This window comes from Lithobates pipiens, unplaced genomic scaffold, assembly GCF_037356315.1.
Source record: "Lithobates pipiens isolate NorthernLeopardFrog02 unplaced genomic scaffold, aLitPip1_a1.2 Scaffold_18, whole genome shotgun sequence".
NCBI lineage: Eukaryota > Metazoa > Chordata > Amphibia > Anura > Ranidae > Lithobates > Lithobates pipiens.
This window is the reverse complement of record NW_027507758.1, coordinates 179,125,886-179,148,455: the sequence shown is the minus strand read 5'-3', so window position 1 is coordinate 179,148,455 and position 22,570 is coordinate 179,125,886. Positions and strand designations below refer to the sequence as shown.

The following is a 22,570-nucleotide window of genomic DNA, read 5'->3' as shown; positions in this document are numbered from 1 at the left end:
GTGTCACACACACCAAGTCTCAAACATCCCACCCGGCATTATTTCTCTTTCTAATTTCCGATAACGAATCGTTCGATCAGAACCTTCCCTACACGACCCCAACCCCAGCACTGCCCACACTTCACGTATGGCTAAAGCTTGCCTGGAGCCCACGTGACCTGCACTCACTTCCTCTCCGCGTGTTACAAAGCGCAGCATATGGTTGTCACTCGAGGAGCATCATGCTATTGCCTGCTCCAACTATTTCGCTATTGCTCTTTTAAATGAACAAACCACAGATAATTCGTGTGATTTCATCATTTTTCTTCAAATATTTAATTTATCAGAGTGCACGAACGGAAAAAATAGCTCTTTTTCTGCGGTTAGAAGGTTTACATTGAGCAGGCAGCACATTGGGCACCCTAATGATTGGAAGAGGACAGGAAAGTGAGAAAGCGGGGTCCTCGCACTTGCCAGCCCGGCAGCCGTGCTTTGCTGTCAGACAGCTGGGTGACACGGGCGGCTCCACGTTGGTCTTTCAGGTGTCCTGTACAGCACTCCCGGGCGGACTCCAAGCTTCTCCTCCGCCACACTCAGCCTCTCTCCCCGGGAATCACCTACCAGCACAGACAGCGCTCACACCATGGAGAGTGACATGGAAAATGACATCCTGGAGGCCCTGGAAGACTTAGGGTATGGCTGTGGGATCTGATTGGGTGACTGCTTGTCAGCGAGAGAGAACTCATGGTACAAATGACAGCCATGATCCTAGTGTGTGCTTATGGTGTGTGTGCAGCTATCATTAGAGGTGAACTCCAGGCACACACAGGAATGCAGATCTGTCATGAATACATCATTGAATCGCTATTACCCCCCAACTGATCACACGTGCAGCACCCTGGCCCCTGCAGATCAGACAGAGGCCAAGATGGCAGCTTTCTTGGCTGTAAGGGAGAGAAGGATTAAAGCTGAACTCTAGGATAAGTGAATATTATCTAAATACAAGTCTTGTGTATTCTTCCTCAAATCTTGGTGTGCTTTGTGTGTTTCTTCCAGGTCTGTGCAGGAGCTTCCTGTAATAAAGACCAGTCAGTGCTGCTCTCTCCCCTTGTGCAGGGTGGCTGGTCTTGTAGCTGCCTCTCCTGTAGTGGGTGGAGCCTGCTGAGCTCCTCCCACAGCTCTGCTCTCTGCACAGGTTGTGCACAGCACAATGATGCTACTACTGTTACAAGGTAATATCTGGGCTTGCAAAGGTATTTGATGCACACGTTTATAGTCTTTGTGGCTATTGAGGAATATACATGTATTTGCGTTTAACACGCACCCCAGTTTTAAAAAGGAAATTTAAGGAAAACATGTTTTCACAGTACACAGCCCCCCTCTCCCCTACACAGCCACCCCCCTCCCGTACACAGCCCCCCCTCCCCATCCATGGTATACAACCCCCCTGCACTCCCAGGAGACCCCCAGTTTCCTGGGACAGCACTGCCAGCATACTATACAGTTAAGAAAAATTCACTGCTGGCAAGTGATTTTTTTTTTTTGTCCTCAAATTTAGACTATGCAGGTAGTGCTGTCCCAGCTCCAGGAGAGGTGGGGCGGCCGGCCTGACACCCCTTCAATGGGTGGCTCTTGGGGCGTACCAACCAATCCCCGCCCCCTGTTGGTAAAACATATTATTGGTGTATAACACATAGGCACTGTTTACCCTCTGTTTTCAGGGGAAAATAGTGCGTATTATACACCAAATAAATACAGTATTTTAATGACCTTTTCTGTTCCCGGAGTTTTGCTTTAAAGTGGATGTAAACCCTCACATATACCCAGTGAAGTGAATAGCCTTCGATAACACAGAGATTAAACAAAGCGTCCTATATAAGTTTTACATCTATATCTGCTGTCTTTAGCTATAAGTATTCTTTAGAAAGTGCTCATTGTGTTAGAGATTTTCTCTTCCTGCTCAGTAGTGATGGACGAACTTCCGACGGGACGTTTCGCGAACGCGAAACGCGAACGGGCACAAACGTTCGCGAAAACGACCGTTCGCCGCGGGCTCCATTGACTTCAATGGGAGGCGAATTTCGCAAACCTTTAGGTCGAATTTGCGGCCACGGGGTAATTATTAGGGGGTAGCACGCAGTCCCACCACCTGGACAATAGCATAATACATGTATGAGGTGAATTTGGGATCGATAACTACAAGCATTTTTTTTTTATTTGGGAAATTGTTCTGACAATTCAGGACTATGGAGCTAATGAAGGCAATGGAGGAGAGGGAAGGTCAGGGACCAGGGTAGGCAAACAAGAGGGTGCAGGAGATACAGAGCACTGACAGCAGCACCGTAATACAGAGCACTGACATCAGCACCGTGACATACAGCGCTGACAGCAGCTCCGTGACATACAGCGCTGACAGCAGCTCCGTGACATACAGCGCTGACAGCAGCTCCGTGACATACAGCGCTGACAGCAGCTCCGTGACATACAGCGCTGACAGCAGCTCCGTGACATACAGCGCTGACAGCAGCACCGTGACATACAGCGCTGACAGCAGCTCCGTGACATACAGCGCTGACAGCAGCTCCGTGACATACAGCGCTGACAGCAGCTCCGTGACATACAGCACTGACAGCAGCTCCGTGACATACAGCGCTGACAGCAGCTCCGTGACATACAGCGCTGACAGCAGCACCGTGACATACAGCGCTGACAGCAGCTCCGTGACATACAGCGCTGACAGCAGCTCCGTGACATACAGCGCTGACAGCAGCTCCGTGACATACAGCACTGACAGCAGCTCCGTGACATACAGCGCTGACAGCAGCTCCGTGACATACAGCGCTGACAGCAGCACCGTGACATACAGCGCTGACAGCAGCTCCGTGACATACAGCGCTGACAGCAGCTCCGTGACATACAGCGCTGACAGCAGCTCCGTGACATACAGCGCTGACAGCAGCTCCGTGACATACAGCGCTGACAGCAGCTCCGTGACATACAGCGCTGACAGCAGCTCCGTGACATACAGCGCTGACAGCAGCTCCGTGACATACAGCGCTGACAGCAGCTCCGTGACATACAGCGCTGACAGCAGCACCGTAAGCAGCCCCAGGAGGAAGTCAGCACAGCACAGGGATGGTGTGATCCCCTCATAATAAGAACCCCCAGGAGGAAGTCAGCACAGCACAGGGATGGTGGGAGCCCCTCATAATAAGAACCCCCAGGAGGAAGTCAGCACAGCACAGGGATGGTGGGAGCCCCTCATAATAAGAACACCCAGGAGGAAGTCAGCACAGCACAGGGATGGTGGGAACCCCTCATAATAAGCAGCCCCAGTAGAAATATGACACCGCTCAACCTCTTCAAAGAGGAGGGTAGGGGCATATAGTACGGTGTGCTTTTTTGGGTCAGGGAAGTGAGCCAAATGAATTAAGAAGGTCTGTGTGCTTGATTCCAAAAATTGTTTATAGACATATACATGGTCTACTGATCACATGTGTTGAATTCCTCCGAGATCCATGCCTCATTCATTTTTAGAAATGTGAGGTAGTTAACACTGTCGTGAGCTAGGCGAGTACGCTTATCGGTCACAATCCCCCCTGCTGCGCTGAACGTCCTTTCGGACAGGACACTGGATGAGGGGCAAGCCAACAGTTCAATTGCAAATTGGGCAAGCTCTGGCCAGAGGTCAAGCCTGCCCACCCAGTAGTCTAGGGGTTCATCACTCCTCAGAGCGTCCACATCGGCCGTTAACCCAATGTAGTCGGACACCTGACGGTCTAGGCGTTCCCTGATGCTGGATCCGGATGACACCTGTCGATGGGTCGGCTGAAAGAATGACCTCATATCCGAAGTCACCAACACATCTTCAAACCGGCCTCTTCTTGCAGGCGCTGTTGGATTGGTACCCGCAAATCCTTCTCTGGGAGTGGGAATTGCTCCTCTGCCAGCGCACGCAAAAGCAGAATGCAGCATTTCTCGAAGCAAGGCCTGGAAGTGCTGCATTCTGACAGCCCTCTGCGACGGCGGTAACATTTCCGCCATTTTGTGTTTGTACCGGGGATCTAAGTACGTTGCCACCCAGTACTGGTCCTTGACCCTCATGCTTTTTATACGGGGGTCCCTATTAACACCTGATAGTAACAGCTAATGATGATGATGATGATGATGATGAAGAAAGACTAATCTGGCTGAGCTGTCCCTAAAATAGCAGCATACAGCGCTCTGTCCCTTTATCTAAACTGACAAAAGAAACTCAGGCTGCTGACCTAACACCTATACCAGTCCTGAAAAGAACTTTTGTGTACCAAATAGCTAGCGTTTTCTCTGTCCCTACTCCACACAGGATCCTTTCCCTACAGTGACAGAAGAAAGAATGTAAAATGGCCACCGGATCGGGTGTATTTATAGGTTAGGGGGAATGTCCAAGTGTCCATGAGCTGTCATGTCTCAATTGGTTGTCCTGTAACACATGATAAACGTGTCACGAAAGGTTAAAGTTCTTGTATACATTAAACACGTAAGTCCGCCGGGGCGAACGACGGAAAAAGGCGTTCGAACCCGCGGACGGCGAAAGTCGGAAATTCGCCGCGAAACGACCGCCGGGCGAACCGTTCGGCCATCACTACTGCTCAGCACTGGGAGTGAATTATTGGCATAAAGCCAAGACGGCTGATTGGAGGAAAGGCACCCCCCCCCCCCCCTTTATAGGCAAAGGAAGGAATGTGCAGGGCTCTGCTCCGATAAGTCAAGTTGCCTGCTAATCTATTTATACCAACCTCCCACAACACACGCTTCAGGCTCATTTTATCTTCTGTGTTGTAAAACTTTTTAGAAGTTATCAGGCTGATAACAGCTACAGAGCAGGAGACAGGTACAGGACTCGGTGCTTTTGAGAGAGATAAGAAAACACTACAGATCATGGGCCCAGCTCAAATTTATTGAATCTTGTTTACATCCACATTAACACCCAGCTTTAGCATATATGAATTGTTGTCTTGTGTGGTGTATTCCGTTGCTGCCTTCAGAACTAGTGACTGATGGATCACGGTCAATGTTTGGGAGGCCGTGAGGCTACACCCCCATTGACGTCTATACTCTTCAGCCAATCGCAGTACTGCATGATCGGGATCCCCTCCCCTTCTACTGGCCTCAGATATCACAGCCAGTTAATTGCAGAAATAAAGGGACCTTCAAACAGGTGTTCTTCCTGGGGGGGGGGGGGCTTTGGTGTAAGTCAGCAGCTACAAATACTGTACCTGCTGGCTTTTAATATAAGGATAATTACCTGTCCAGGGAGCTTGTGATGTCAGCACCCCAGCCAATTTTAGGATCAGCTCTCGGGTGCTGCTGCCGCCATTCATGGTAAGGGAAACTGGCAGTGCAACCTTTTGTTCTTCAATGGACAGCACAGGATGATGTCACGCTTTTACATGCACAGTAGAGCTGCAACTAACGATTATTTTGTCAGTCGACTAATCTAGCAATTATTTTTTCGATTAGTCATCAACTATAACGACCATTTTTATTAGCTAATTAATTCTTTGGATAACTTTACAAAAAATAAGTACATAAACAAAAAAGGTAAGATAAAATAATAACTAATACATACAATATATGTGTGTATATATGTAGTTATATTCTTTTATCTTGCCTTTTTTTTTTGTACGTACTTATTTTTTGTAAAATTAAGAGTGTATGTGTGTGTGTATGTATATATGTATATATGTATATATGTATATATATATATATATAATTTTCCTTTTATCTTAGCTTTTTTTATCTTCTGTTCAGAAATTCACGAATGTTTGTTTATAATTTATTTTTTTCACAATGCTTTCTTTTTTTTTTTTTTTTTAAGAGGGAGGGTGTGTGGGGATGGAGACAGTGTCAGTGTGTGTTTTTTTTTTTATCAGCCCTGTTGGGGGGGGGGGCGCTATGGTGAGATATTAGGGGTCTTAACAGACCTCTGACATCTCCATTTGAGACAGGGAAAGGGACTAGGGACAGAGATTCCCCAGTCCCTTTCTCTGCAGCCTCTGCTGCACTGATAATGGAGAGAAGCCGCTGTCTTCTCTCCATTCATTAACTGAGACATCGTAATCACAGGAGGTTACAATGCTTCAGTTATGTGAATGGACAGAGTCAGTGGTCACTGACTCTGTCCATTCTGAAAACGAAGGAGCCGGGTTTACCAGCTCCTACCTCCGCTCTCCATCCTGAGATACGGAGGGGGGGGGGGACACATGCAAAGAGGGGGAGAAGAGAGGGTCACGGCGGCACGGAGGGGGAGAAGAGAGGGTCACGGAGGCACGGAGGGGGAGAAGAGAGGGTCACGGCGGCGGCACGGAGGGGGAGAAGAGAGGGTCACGGCGGCGGCACGGAGGGGGAGAAGAGAGGGTCACGGCGGCGGCACGGAGGGGGAGAAGAGAGGGTCACGGCGGCGGCACGGAGGGGGAGAAGAGAGGGTCACGGCGGCGGCACGGAGGGGGAGAAGAGAGGGTCACGGCGGCGGCACGGAGGGGGAGAAGAGAGGGTCACGGCGGCGGCACGGAGGGGGAGAAGAGAGGGTCACGGCGGCGGCACGGAGGGGGAGAAGAGAGAGTCCCGGCGGCGGCACGGAGGGGGAGAAGAGAGGGTCCAGGCGGCGGCACGGAGGGGGAGAAGAGAGGGTCCAGGCGGCGGCACGGAGGGGGAGAAGAGAGGGTCCCGGCGGCGGCACGGAGGGGGAGAAGAGAGGGTCCCGGCGGCGGCACGGAGGGGGAGAAGAGAGGGTCCCGGCGGCGGCACGGAGGGGGAGAAGAGAGGGTCCCGGCGGCGGCACGGAGGGGGAGAAGAGAGGGTCCCGGCGGCGGCACGGAGGGGGAGAAGAGAGGGTCCCGGCGGCGGCACGGAGGGGGAGAAGAGAGGGTCCCGGCGGCGGCACGGAGGGGGCGAAGAGAGGGTCCCGGCGGCGGCACGGAGGGGGCGAAGAGAGGGTCCCGGCGGCGGCACGGAGGGGGCGAAGAGAGGGTCCCGGCGGCGGCACGGAGGGGGCGAAGAGAGGGTCCCGGCGGCGGCACGGAGGGGGAGAAGAGAGGGTCCCGGCGGCGGCACGGAGGGGGAGAAGAGAGGGTCACGGCGGCGGCACGGAGGGGGAGAAGAGAGGGTCACGGCGGCGGCACGGAGGGGGGAGAAGAGAGGGGGAGAGCAGGAGACACTGAGCAGGATGAGAGAAGCACCGCACTGAAAGCTGCGGTGGGGGTGTGGACCTGCAGCTCTCACTGTGTGACACATCAACGCCTTGCACGCACGTCAACGTATTTTCATGGTCGACGTAATCTATTACGTCGACTCGTCGTGGCAGCTCTAATGCACAGGAGTCATCCATTTTGGCACATGGACTGTGCTGGGGATATAAGCTGAGCTGTTTTCATGTCGAACACTGCAAGCAAATAGGTGCTCATATTTTGTTGCAGCAGGACTTTAGCTCTGCTTTAGGCTTAGATTTACACTAATACGGTGTTGGAAACCCCATGGTTCGTACCGTTTTGCCTCACCGCATTCAAACCTCTCGCTCTGCCCTTGTGAACTGCATTGGGTGTCAATGCAATCTTAACGGCACACAAAAATGGCCATGCGATCTAGTTGCAGTGCAGTTCCAATATTGCTGCATGCACAACTTTGGTGCGATGCGTTCTGATTTGAACCTGTTCAAAATGAATGGGCTCAAATCACACTGCACTGAATCGAATGTGAATTGAACAGGAATGCGGTGCAGTACTTGTGATTCACATGCGGTTTATGGTGTGAACTGAGGCTGTTCCCAAAACAGTTGCATTCAAGGCATGTTATGAATGAGTGCACAACCAACTCTGACAGTTATCAAATGCACTATTAAGTCATCAAATTCCTGATGTTAGAAAAATTGATCATATGTACAGCAGCATTGCAACTGCAGATCTAAACAGAGGCTTAGATGGCTACTTCATTGGCTGTAGTGGATGGGAGAGTTTAGTTCCAGTTTAAAGTGCCAACTCCTGACGGCCTAAAGGGATTATTGGAAAGCGCTCTAAGTCTACATTCACACATTCATATGGGTGCATGTCTGCAAATAGTTTGCTGTTTGGCAGAGGTGGCTAAATGCCATCTCAGGATACAGCGGCACTCTGTGCTCTTGTTGCAAACAAACTGGCTAATTACATAGTTAATCAGGTTGAAAAAGACACAAGTCCATCCAGTTCAACCACAAAAACAAACAATATACAATCCCATATACACAATCCTATACCCACAGCTGATCCAGAGGAAGGAGAACACCCCCAGCAAAGCATGATCCAATTTTCTCCAGCTGGGGAAAAAATTCCTTCCTGATCCCCCGAGAGGCAATCAGTTTTTCGCTTGATCAACTTTACCTGTAATGCCCCATTCACGCCTGAACATAGCGTTTTCAGGCAGAAAATCGTGTGATTTTTACCGCGATTTTGTGCAGGGCAAAAGGTCACCAATTTGAAAAGAAGAAAAACCCCCAAATCTGCCTGCTTTGAGCGACAAAAAAGGGTCCAGAACTTGTTTGAGCTTCAGGCGACATGGAGTGGAGATGTGAACCATATCCATTGAGAATAGATTTTTCCCCCTCCAGCGTTTTGTAGCTTCAGGCTACAAAATGCTCAGGTGTGAATGGGGCCTAAATGTTACGTCCCAGTTATATTAGGAAATAATCCAGGCCTTTCTTAAAGCAATCTACCGAGCTGACCAGAACCACCTCTGGCAGGAGTCTCTTCCACATTTTCACAGCTCTTACTGTGACAAAACATTGACCCTGTCATTGAGTGCAGCGATCCGTGTCATGTCACTTCTAGCCCATCCCCCAGACAGTTATAAACACACCCCAGGACACACTTAACCCATCCCTGCCTTCCCCCAGTGGTTAACCCCTTCACTGCCAGTGACATTTTTACTGTAATCAATGCATTTTATAGCACTGATCGCTGTATTAATGCCAATGGTCCCAAAAATGTGTCAAAATTGTCCGATGTGTCCGCCATAATGTCGGAGTCGAGATGAAAATCGCTGTCATTAGTAAAAAAAAGATTAATAAAAATGCCATAAATCTATCCCCTAGTTTGTAAACGCTATAACTTTTGCGCAAACCAATCAATAAACGCTTATTGCATTATTTTTGGTAAAAAAAAAAAAAAAATGTCGAAGAATACGTATCGGCCTAAACTGAGGGAAAAAATTTATTTTTATATATTTTTTGGGGATATTATAGCAAAAAGTAAAAATAATGCTTTTTTTTTCAAAATTGTCGCTCGTTTTTTGTTTATAGCGCAAAAAATAAAAATCGCAGAGGTGATCAAATACCATCAAAGGTAAACTATTTGTGGGGAAAAAAGGACATCAATTTTGTTTGGGTACAACATCGCAGGACCGCACAATTGTCAGTTAAAGCAACGCTGTGCTGAATCGCTAAAAGTGCTCTGGTCAGGAATGGGGTAAATCCTTCCTGGGCTGAAGTGGTTAAAGTGGTAATTAAACTCGGTGCCTTATCTGCGTTAAATTAGCCCCAGAACAGGTGTAATTCATATGTGTTCGGGATTAAAGGGATGAGGTGGCAACCCTACTGATGGCATTTATAGGCACTGATAGGTGGTACTTATGGGCAATGATAGGTGCAACTGATGGGCAGGCAGTGCCAATGAAATTATGAGAGAAACAATCAATAACGGTCAAAGTTCGAGTATACAAGTGCTGCAACGCCCATCTTGGTACACCCTGCACCCAGCCTCAGTAAGCCAGCGGTTAGAAGGCAGTAGCGGACATCTTGTTACACCCACCCTATATAGTTAGTGAACTATATGGGGTGAGTGTAACAAGATATCCACTGCTTGCTTACTGAGGCCGAGTGCATGGTGTACCAAGATGGGCGTCACGCTGTTCAATCTCCAACAGAGACCGGGGCTGTCACTTCCATTAATGAATGTGATTGCCTGGGTCACCGATTCTGACGGCTGCGAGTACGACCCACACCCCTGGCCAGCTTACCTTCAGCTGCTGCCAGCCCAGGACTCGCTCTGCCCACTGACTTCCGGGAGCTGCCTCTTCATACAAAAGGTATCGGATTAGGCATTGGCAGCATTTGCTTTTTTAGTGCTATTTTTTTTTTATTGCATTTTAGTGTAAGTATACAATAAGTATGAGATTTTGACCCCAGATCTCATATTTAAGAGGTCCTGTCATGCTTTTTTTCTATTACAAGGGATGTTTACATTCCTTGTAATAGGAATAATAGTGACCCCATTTTTTTTTTTTTTTTTTATAAAAGGTAAAATAAGGAAAATTTTTAAACGCTCCCTATCCTGCCAAGCTCGCATGCAGAAGCGACCGCATACAAAAACGGTGTTCGAACCACACATGTGAGGTATTGCCGCGATTGTTAGAATGAGAGCAATAATTCTAGCCCTAGACTACCTCTGTAACTCGAAACGTACAACCTTTCGAATTTTTTAAACATTGCCTATGGAGATTTTTAAGGGTAAATGTTTCTCGCCATTCCACAAGCAGGCACAATTTTGAAGCGTGACATGTTCGGTATCAATTTGGCGTAACATTATCTTTCACAATATAAAGAAAATTGGGCTAACTTTACAGTTGTCTTAATTTTTTTTTATTTTTAAAAAATAATTTTTAAAAATAGTTTTTTTTAAAAAAGTGTATTTTTTTCAAAAAAAGTGCTCTTGTAAGACTGCTGCGCAAATACACAAAGTATTGCAACGGCCGCCGTTTTATTCTCTAGGGTGTTAGAAAAAAAAAGTATGTTTGGGGGTTCTAAGTAATTTTCTAGCAAAAAAAATAACTTTTTTAACTTGTAAACAACAAATCTCAAAAAGAAGCTCGGTCCTTAAGTGGTTAAATAAATTCATCAGCCATAAGTCCACTTTGTGTGCCCCAAATGCCTTTGCAAACCCAGATACTGTATTGCCTTGTGAAAGTGTTGTGTATATAGCCTGAGCAGAGCTGTGCGAAGGACCCATATTATCCATCCTCTGCAGGCTGCCTATAGAAAACAGGAGAGGAGGGGGTGGAGACCAGACTAGTAACCACACAAGGAAAGCGAGCAGCAATCACCAGTCTTTATTACAGGAAGCTCTTGCACAGAGGTGACATTTCACACAGGATTACTGTACAGAAATGCACAAAGCACACCAAGATTCAAGTAAGAATACACATGACAAATGTATTTAAATATTTGCTCAATCTGGAGTTCAGTATTGACTATCTTGGACCCTCAAGGTAATTGTAGAGGAATTTGTGTTTTTTCTTTGGCCATGACCATTTGGTATCTAGTGTCAAAGGTTATCTACCAGGTCTGTTTATGTATGGTGTGACCCAGTCCCGGTCTGTTTATGTATGGTGTGACCTATTTTTGGCGATGCGTTTAGGGTAGCTATGCTGTCAAAGCTTTAGGGTTTAAAATGCCTGACCGTTTATATTGTGCTGTATGTACCATCTCTCGTAGTAAGGGGAATTTTCCTCTTAGATGTCCCTGGAACAGTGACTGTTCCTATTTACCACTTGCCTTTTGATTCTGGTAACAACTCTAAAATGTTGGATTTCTATAAAAGTTTATGGGATTCCTTGCATGTTTCAGTTTTGGACCCCCCCCCCCAACACCTAACCTTTCAATGGGATTCAAACTGAGGTTCTGACTAGCCCAGGCCTTAACTCTGTTTCAGTTTTTGTTGGATTTGCTAAATTCGTCAGGTCATTATCGTGTTCTAAATACACTTTCTAGTTCATCTTTTTGTACAGGTGGGTTTCACATTATCATCAAGCACAATTGATGGGTTGCAGAATGCACTGCAAGGTGCCCTGGTTCTAAAGAAACAAAACAACCCCAACCATAACATTTCTATCAGCATGCTTCACAGTTGGTATGAAGTTCCCCTGAAATGCTGTCTTGAGTTTGTGCCGAACATTTCTGGAAGGCCTAGTCTTTGCCTTCAAAGACCAAAATTAAAGTGGATATAAACCCCCACATATACCCAGAGAAGTGAACAGCCTCACATGATGCACAGGGATGAAACAAATCTCCCTACATAAGTTTTACATGTATATCTGCTGTCTTTGGCATTCTATAGAATTCTAACCTCAGGTTCAAATTTTTACTTCCTCATTCAGCAGTAGAAGTGGATTCTTGGCATACACTGGGAGACAGCTGATTGAAGGAAAGGCCCTCCCACATAGGTAGAGGAAGAAAGGAACATGCAGAGCTGTGCTGTGACAAGACAAGCTATCTGCTAACCTATAGCACCCACCCTGACACAAAATTCTGGCTGGTTTTATCTTGGTTGATGGAGAACATCAACATTGTCAGACATTATGCTGCTAAAAGAGCAACGAAACGTTAGAAAGACACTTGGCTAAGGTCTTTGGCATAAGATAAGTAAACACTACAGATATATGTGGTAAGATTTCATGAATCAGGTTTAAGTCTTTAATGTTCAGTTCTGTTTAGAACCAGAAGGCTATTGTACTGAATTTGCTGGGCCAGCCAGTTCTGAACAAAATAGTAGTCATACACCACTTGTGGATTATCTTCCTTACGGTGGAATGATTCATTTCAAATAATTAGGCGATTTAGTTTTTTTCTTCAAATCCCCAAAATTGTACCCCTGGGACCCATTTTCAGCAGAGAGCGGTCTGAAGTCTGCTCCATGCTGATGTCACACAGATCAGTCCAGGCACCGCGTCATCCTGACTTGAAGTCTGGATCTACCAGGTGCCTGGACTGATGGCAGTCTCAGCAAGTTTGTGAGACTCCTGCTCCCCACCCCTCCACAGCTCAGTCCTCCATTGGCAATGGAGGAGCGGAGCAGGAGAGATGCTGATTGACAGTCAGCATCTCTCCTCTCGAAAAAGTGAGAACCAAGCCATTGGTGATGTTCGGTGGCTCGATGCTGCATCCACCTAGGTATGTATGTTTATGGGGGAAAAAAAATTCCCATACTTTCTTTAAATTTTGTGTAGGTTTAACCCACACACATCAATAGCGGAGATAACATCAGACCCTAGATATCTGAGGTTTAAACAAGACAGATCTGTCTGCATAATGAGATTCTAATTATTGGCACCTAATCTAGAACACTTGGTACAAACTTAAGGGATTTAAATTGATGGTAAATATAGGGGTGCACTTTTTCAACTTGGCATATCTGTATTTTTTAGTTTGGCATTGTAATGCAGTTTGGGCAGCTCCTACAGGCACAGCAATGTACCTCTCTGGTCTCTTCTGGGTACGCGGCGCACAGGGAGAAGGAACTAATACTTTTTTTTTTTTTTTAGTAAAAGCAGCACATAATACCCACATTCACACTTGTTAGGCACATACTTAACCCCTTCTTTACCCTGAGATGCTAACCCCTTCCAAGCCAGTGTTATTAGTATAGTATTTTCACTGATCACTGTAGTGTCACTGGTGATGTCAGTGTCGATCAGTTCCCACCCAGTGTCAGATTGCCCGCCGCACTATCATAGACCACTATAAATCGCTGATCACCTCCCTTACTACTATAAAATTCAAGTATATATACCATAGTTTGTAGACGCTGTCATTTTCACACAAACCAATCAATATAACTTATTGGGTTTTTATTTTACCAAAGACATTTAGCAGAATACATTTTGGTCTAAATTTTATGACTAATTTTGATGTTTTCTTAATTTTTTTTATTAGATATGTTTTTATATCAGTAAGTAAATATTGTTTTGGGTTTTTTTCAAAAATGTTTTGGTCATTTTTTATAATAAAACTAGTGGTGATCAAATGCCACTAAAAGAAAGCTCTGTGTGGGGGGAAAAAAATGACATCAATCTCACTTTGGTAGAGAGTTGCATGACCTTGCAATTACCAGTTAAAGTTAGGGCCGGTTCACACAGCGAGCCGCGGCGAGGCGTCTCCGACTTACCTCGCCGCGACTTGCGGGGACCTCAGCGGCGACTTGCAGAGGACTTCTGCATAGAAGTCAATGCAAGTCGCCCCCGAAGTCGCCCCGAAGTAGTACAGGAACCTTTTTTCTGAGTCGGAGCGACTCGAGTCGCTCCTCTCAGAACGGTTCCATAGTACTGAATGGGGGCGACTTGCGGGAGCGAGGCGAGCCGTGTCGCCTCGCCTCGCGTCGCAGTGTGAACCGGCCCCAACACAGTGCTTAATAGCAAAAAAAGGCCTGGTCATGAATGAGGTAAAACCTTCTGGAGCTCAAGTGGTTAAAATCACTTTTGTATATTAAGTGCTCATGCACACGGACGTTTTAAAAAACTGGCTGCAAAGCTAGCTCCGACACCTGGAAAAATCGGCGTTAAAAACTCGATTTTTACCGCGTTTTGCATTGGCGTTTTTGCGCTTCTTTTGCGTTGGCGTTAAGTAGTGTTTTTTAAAGAAACACATCTCTTGGCTATAGCACTCAGAAAACAAAAAATGTTGCACGTTTTTGCGCGTTTGTGCACGTTTTTCCGCGTTTTTCCGCGATTCGCGTTTTTACAGCTCTAGCTCTGCGCCGCGGAACCCACTGGTCCTGGGTTTTTTTTACAGCTTAAAAACGCCTATGCCATTTGCAGCTCAAAAACGCCTAGGTGGGCATGAAGCCATAGACTAACATGGACAGGTGTTTTTAAGCTGCAAAAAACGCTCAAAAAAGCGGCTGTAAAAACGTCCGTGTGCATGAGGCCTAAATGTTTTTTCCTACTTACCAGTGTTGAATCGGGAAGCTGAATATACAGTATCTCACAAAAGTGAGTACACCCCTCACATTTTTGTAAATATTTTATTATATCTTTTCATATAACACTGAAGAAATAACACTTTGCTACAATGTAAAGTAGTGAGTGTGCAGGTTGTATAACAGTGTAAATTTGCTGTCCCCTCAAAATAACTCACAGCCATTCATGTCTAAACCAGTGGCAACAAAAGTGAGTACACCCCTAAGTGAAAATGTCCAAATTGGGCCCAGTTAGCCATTTTCCCTCCCCAGTGTCATGTGATTTGTTAGTGTTACAAGTTCTTAGGTGTGAATGGGGAGCAGGGGTGTTCAATTTGGTGTTATTGCTCTCACTCTCTCATACTGGTTACTGGCAGTTCAACATGGCACCTCATGTCAAAGAACTGTCTGAGGATCTGAAAAAAAAAATAGTTTGCACTACTTAAAGATGGCCTTGGTTATAAGAAGGTTGCCAAGATCCTGAAACTGAGCTGCAGCACCGTGACCAAGACCATACAGCGGTTTACAGGACAGGTTCCACTCAGAACAGGCCTCGCCATGGTCGACCAAAGAACTTAAGTACACATGCTCATCATCATATTCAGAGGTTGCCTTTGGGAAATAAACATATGAGTGCTGTCAGCATTGCTGCAGAGGTTGAGTTGTTGGGTGGTCATACTGTCAGTGCTCAGACCATACGCTGCAAACTGCATCAAATCGGTTTGCATGGCTGTCATCGCAGAAGGAAGCCTCTTCTAAAGATGATGCACAAAAAAGCCCACAAGCAGTTTGCTGAAGACAAGCAGACTAAGGACATGGATTACTGGAACCAAGTCTTGTGGTCTGATGAGACCAAGATAAATTTCTTTAGTTCAGATGGTGTCAAGTGTGTGTGGCAGCAACCAGGTGAGGAGTACAAAGACAAGTGTCTTGCCTGCAGTCAAGCATGGTGGTGGGAGTGTCATGGTCTGGGGCTGCAGGAGTGCTCCCAGTACTGGGGAACTACAGTTCATTGAGGGAACCGTGGATGCCAACATATGTCGTGACATACTGAAGCCGTTTTGCTAAAGAAGCTGAGGCTAAAGGTGATGGACTGGCCAAGAATGTCTCCAGACCTTAACTCTTTTAATCACTTGGCACTTAAACACCCTTAATAACCAGACCAATTTTCAGCTTTCGGTGCTCTCACATTTTGAATGACAATTACTCAGTCATGCAACACTGGACCTATATGAAATTTTTGTCCTTTTTTTCACACAAATAGAGATTTCTTTTGGTGGGATTTAATCACTGCTGGGTTTTTTATTTTTTGTACTATAAAAGAAAGAAAACAGAAAATTCTGTAAAAAAAAAAAAAAAAATGTTTTTCTTTGTTTCTGTTACAAAAATTTAGCAGATTAGCAATTTTTTCTTCATAAATTTTGGCCAAAATTTATACCACTACATATCTTTGGTAAAAAATAAGTACAAATTGGTGGATATTATTTGGTCTTTGTGAAAGTTATAGAGTCCACAAGCTATGGTGCCAATATCTGAAAATTTATCACACCTGAAGTACTGATGGCCTATTTCAATTCTTGAGACCCTAACATGCCATACAAGTACAAATACCCCCCAAATGACCCCTTTTTGGAAAGAAGACATTCCAAGGTATTTAGTAAGAGGCATGATGATGAGTTTTTTGAAGTTGTAGTTTTTTCCCACAATTCTTTGCAAAAAATAAGGTTTTTTTTTCCCCTTTTTTTTTTTCTCCCCACAAAATTGTCATATTATCAGGTTATTTCTCACACACAGCATATGCATACCACAAATGACACCCCAAAACACATTCTGCTATTACTCCCGAGTACGGCGATACCACATGTGTGAGATTTTTACACAGTGTGGCCACATACAGAGGCCCAACATGCAGGGAGCACCATCAGGCGTTCTGGAGCACCCAGGCCAATTCTGACATTTCTCTCCTACATGTAAAAATCATCATTTATTTGCTAGAAAATTACATAGAACCCCAAAACATTATATATCTTTTTTTTAGCAAAGACCCTAGAGAATACAATGGTGGTCGTTGCAAATTTTTATCTCGCACGATATTTGCGCAGCAATTTTTCAAACACTTTTTTTGGGGAAAAAAAACAGTTTGTGCTTAAAAAAACAAAAAACTGTAAAGTTAGCCCAATTTTTGCATAATGTGAAAGATGAAGTTACGCTGAGTAAATAGATACCTAACATGTCACTCTTCAAAATTGCACATGCCCATGGAATGGCGCCAAACTTCGCTACTTAACCACTTCAGGACCGCCGTATTGCCATTGTACGTCAGCACAATGGCACAGGCAGGCACAATCACGTACATCTACGTGATTGCCTTCCAGCGGGTGGGGGGTCCGATCGGACCCCCTCCCGCTGTTTACGGCGGTCCGATTCGGTCCAGGAGCGCTCCGTGATGAGGGGATGGCCGTTGGTTTTCGGCCACCCCCTCTGGATCGCTCCTGGCCAATGAGAAGCTTCCTCCCCTGTGTATTGTTTACACAGGAAGGAGGAAGTGATGTTATTCTCCTCGGGGCGGTCTTTTTGACCGGACTACGAGGAGAAGACTAAAAGTAAGTGTGCACCAACACTACGCTGACATGTAGGTACACACAGGCACACAAACCCCCCCCCCCCCGCCCCCCCTCCCCCCCCAGTCACAGTGTCACTGATTGCATTGATCATTTCTTTACTGATCAATGCATTCAGTGTCAGTTGTGACAGTAAAAACTGTCAGGACAGTTACTGTTAGGTCCAGGGTAGCCCCCTATCACCCCCCAATAAAGATTTAACCCCCTGATTGCCCCTAGAGTTAACCCTTTCACCCCCTTTTGCCAGTGTCACTAAGCGATCATTTTTCTGATCGCTGCATGTGTCGCTAGGTAGCTAGTTATTTTTTTAGGTTCACCGCCAGGTTTTTATATCGCTAGGTACCCCGATATACTACCCAATAATGGTTTTAACCCCCTGATTGCCGCTAGTTAACCCTTTCACCCCCTTTTGCCAGTGTCACTAAGCGATCGTTTTTCTGATCGCTGCATTAGTGTCGCTACAGTCGCTAGGTAGCTAGTTATTTTTTTTAGGTTCACCGCCAGGTTTTTATAGCGCTAGGTACCCCGATATACTACCCAATAATGGTTTTAACCCCCTGATTGCCGCTAGTTAACCCTTTCACCCCCTTTTGCCAGTGTCACTAAGCGATCATTTTTCTGATCGCTGCATGTGTCGCTAGGTAGCTAGTTATTTTTTTAGGTTCACCGCCAGGTTTTTATATCGCTAGGTACCCCGATATACTACCCAATAATGGTTTTAACCCCCTGATTGCCGCTAGTTAACCCTTTCACCCCCTTTTGCCAGTGTCACTAAGCGATCGTTTTTCTGATCGCTGCATTAGTGTCGCTACAGTCGCTAGGTAGCTAGTTATTTTTTTTAGGTTCACCGCCAGGTTTTTATAGCGCTAGGTACCCCGATATACTACCCAATAATGGTTTTAACCCCCTGATTTCCGCTAGTTAACCCTTTCACCCCCTTTTGCCAGTGTCACTAAGCGATAATTTTTCTGAACGCTGCATCAGTGTCGCTAGTGTCGCTAGTTATTTTTTTAGGTTCACCGCCAGGTTTTTATAGCGCTAGGTACCCCGATATACTACCCAATAATGGTTTTAACCCCCTGATTGCTGCTAGTTAACCCTTTCACCCCCTTTCACCAGCGATCACAGTATAAGTGTCACTGGTGACGCTGGTTAGCCAGTTAGATATTTAGGTTCCCCGTTTTTATATAGCGCCACGGACCCCCATATACTACCTAATAAAAATTTGAACCCCCTGATTGCCCCTAGTTAACCCTTTCACCACTGATCACCGTATAAGTGTTACGGGTGACTCTGGTTAGTTTGTTTTTTATAGCATTTTACATTCAAATCCGGAAGGCAGTGCTTGGTTTTCGGGGTCCCGTACGTGGCTAGGCTCCCAAAAAGTCCCACACATGTGGTATCCCCGTACTCGGGAGAAGCAGCAGAATGTATTTTGGGGTGTCATTTCACATATGCCCATAGCATGTGTGAGCAATATATCATTTAGTGACAACTTGGTGCAAAAAAAAAAAAGTTTGTAATATTCCCGCAACTTGTGGCAAAATATAAAATATTCCATGGACTCAACATGCCTCTCAGTAAATAGCTTGGGGTGTCTACTTTCCAAAATGGGGTCATTTTGGGGGGTTTTGTGCTATTTTGGCATTTTATGGCCTTCGAAACTGTGATAGGTAGTGAGGAGTTAAATCAAAAATTTGCACCCTTAGAAATCCTGAAGGTGGTGATTGGTTTTCGGGGTGCCGTGCGCGACTAGACTCCCAAAAAGTCCCACACATGTGGTATCCCCATACTCGGGAGAAGTAGCGGAATATATTTTGGGGTGCAATTCCACATATAACCATGGCATGTGTGAGCAATATATCATTTTTTTTTTTGTCATTATTCAATCCCTTAGGACAAAAAAAATTAATATTCAATGGGCTCAACATACCCATCAGCAATTTCCTTGGGGTGTCTACTTTCCAAAATGGGGTCATTTGGGGGGGATTTGTACTGCCCTGCCATTTTAGCACCTCAAGAAATGAGATCGGCAGTCATAAATTAAAAGCTGTGTAAATTCCAGAAAATGTACTCTAGTTTGTAGACGCTATAACTTTTGCGCAAACCAAAAAATATACGCTTATTGACATTTTTTTTTACTAAAGACATGTGGCTGAATAAATTTTGCCCTCAATGTATGACTAAAATTTAGTTTATTCGATTTTTCTTATAACAAAAAGAAGAAAATATCTTTTTTTTTCAAAATTTTCGCTCTTTTTCCATTTATATCGCAAAAAAAAAAAATCGCAGAGGCAATCAAATACCATCAAAAGAAAGCTCTATTTGTGGGAAGAAAAGGACGCAAATTTCGTTTGGGTGCAATATTGCATGACCGCGCAATTACCAGTTAAAGCAGCGCAGTGCGAAATTGCAAAAAGACCTCTGGTCCTTAAGGTGTTTATTGGTCCGGAGCTGAAGTGGTTAAAAATCCCCATAGGTGACGCTTGAAATTTTTTTACTGGTTATATGTTTTGAGTTAGAGAAGGTCTAGGGCTAGAATTATTGCTCTCGCTCTAACGTTCACGGCGATACCTCACATGTGTGGTTTGAACACCGTTTCCATATGTGGGCGGGACTTGCGTATGCGTTCGCTTCTGCATGCGAGCACGTGGGGACAGGGGCGCTTTAAATTTTTATTTTTATTTTTTTATTGTTCATTTTACTTTATTTTAGTTTGACATTTTTTTCCCCAAAAATAAATTTTTGATCACTTTTATTCCTATTACAAGGAATGTAAACATCCCTTGTAATAGGAATATGGGATGACAGGTCCTCTTTACAGTGAGATATGGGGGTCAATAAGACCCCGCATCTCACCTCTAAGCTGGGAAGCTTGAAATAAAAAAATATATATATATTTTTTAAAAATAAAAAGATTCTGGCTTTGATCGTATTGGCGAGTTGGTAGAAGCACCGGAGGGTGGCAAGGGGGGGGCATCTATGGCTGGGTATTGCAGGGTATCACCGAGTATGGCTGGGTATCTCCGAGTATGGCTGTTTATGGCAGCGTATTGGGGTATTGCGGGGTTAATTGTCGGTGAGCAGCGATGTGGGCACTGCAGATGCAGTCCACAGCGCTGCTGACACCGATCTCTTCTCCCTCTGCTGTACCGATCGGTACAGAGAGGGGAGGGAGGAAACGACGTCATAACATGACGCCGGTTTGTTTACAGGTGATCACTCCGTCATTTGACGGAGCGATCACGTGGTAAACGGCTGCGATGAGCGGCCGTTTAGCGTGATCCGTGATGCGCTGGGTCCTGTGGACCCGGCGGTCACGGATGCTCTCGTGTACGCGCCCCAGTTGTTTAACTCTCAGAGTTAAACAACCGTCCTGAAGCCGTTAATCGGCTATGGGCCGGTTGTTAAGTAGTTAAGCATCAGTGGGGCATCCTCAAGCGGAAGGTGGAGTGCAAGGTCTAATATCCAACAGCTACATGATGTCGTCATGGAGGAGTGGAAGAGGACACCAGTGGCAATATGTGAAGCTCTAATGAACTCCATGCCCAAGAGAGTTAAGGTAGTGCTAGAAAACAATGGTGGCCACACAGAATATTAACACTTTGGGCCCATTTGGACATTTTCACTTAGGGGTGTACTCACTTTTGTTGCCAGCAGTTTAGACATTAATGGCTGTGTGAGTTATTTTGAGGGGACAGCAAATTTACTTTACATTGTAGTAAAGTGTCATTTCTTCTGTGTCGTCACATAAAGATATAATAAAATATTTACAAAGATGTGAGGTGTGTACTCACTCTTGTGAGATACTGTGTGTATATATAATCATTTTTTTTAATGGATTTCATTCAACTTGCGTACGTTTTTGAACTTTTAAACTTACAATTTTTGTGAAATTCAAGGACATTGAAATATGAGCCATTAATTACCGAATTGTCGCATTCATTTATTTTTTTCTTCTCACTCCTCCAGTTTGAAGAGAGCTTTTCAGATAAATCCATTATATTAAGTACTTATGGATGAAGAAAAAATAAAGCACCAATCATTCAAGGGATGGGGAAAGCTGCATATACTTTTACGTGTATATATAACACGTAGTTTGTGCCTTTTTCAGTACGCCAAAGGAGATGTTGCTGCTCTGAAATGTTTGCTTGTATAGATAATTGCATGTGCCCAAATTAAAAACATAGGGCTTTAGTCCTTTTTAGTGAATCAAGCCTTGCTTGTTACCTAGGGGATGCATATACCATTTATCCAAAAAGACACTAGACAATTTAGGCCCCTTTCACACTGCGGTGGTGCGGACGTCGGCAGGCGGTAAAGCACCGCTATTTTTAGTGATGCTTTACCGTCGTTTTAGCAGCAGTATGCGTCCGCTAGCGGAGCGGTTTTAACCCCCGCTAGCATCTGAAAAAGGGTTAAAACCGCCCGCAAAGTGCCGTCGCAGCGGTGCTTTGCCGGCAGTATAGCCTCGCTGCCCCATTGATTTCAATGGGTAGGAGCGGTTTCAGAGCAGTGAATACACCGCTCCTTCACCTCTCCAAAGATGTGGCAAGCAGGACTTTTTTCACCGTTCTGCCAGCGCACCGCTCCAGTGTGAAAGCCCTCCGGCTTTCACACTGAAGTGAAAGGGACCGTTTTTTTTCAGGAGCTACACAGGCGCTAATTTTTAGCGCTGTAGCGCCTGAAAACCGCCTCGGTGTGAAAGGGGCCTAACAGGTTAGCTGGGAAAATCAGCAGATTCACTTTACCGATTTACCTCAGGAAGGTTTAACTCCCTTCATGACCAGGACATTTTTTACTATTCAGCGCTGTGCTATTTTAACTGGCGATTTCCCTGTCATGCAACACTGCACACAAATGAAATTGTATATAATTTTTCTCAACAAATTGAGCTTTCTTTTGGTGGTATTTTATCAAATTTATTATTATATAAAAGAACGTTTTGAAGAAAAAAAAGCAATATTTTCCATTATAAAACATTCAGTAAAATCACATTTCTTTTATAATGGTAGGCTGAAGTGTATTTTACTACATGTATTTGGTATAAAAAATAAAGCTTTAAGTGTACCTGTATATTAACTTGTGCGAAAGTCATAGTGTCTACAAATTATGGTGTGTATATACTGCAATTTACGGTGCCTTCAGAGCTCTGTGCCATAGCCGAGGGCTCCCGGAAGACAGGAAGCTCTGTCAGCAGTGACAGCATGTCACTGAAGAGCTTGTTCTAAA

At 45.2% G+C, this 22,570-nt stretch overlaps 1 protein-coding gene across 1 annotated transcript in view; it reads left to right on the top strand.

Moving 5' to 3' along the window:
* Nucleotides 1-424: 424 nt before the first annotated feature.
* Nucleotides 425-22,570, top strand: part of FAM98A (family with sequence similarity 98 member A) — a 95,109-nt gene continuing 72,963 nt past the window's right edge. The window contains exon 1 of the mRNA XM_077486438.1: nt 425-672. Coding sequence (XP_077342564.1) covers nt 623-672 — 50 coding nt within the window. The 5' untranslated portion in view covers nt 425-622. The remainder of the gene's footprint in view (nt 673-22,570) is intronic.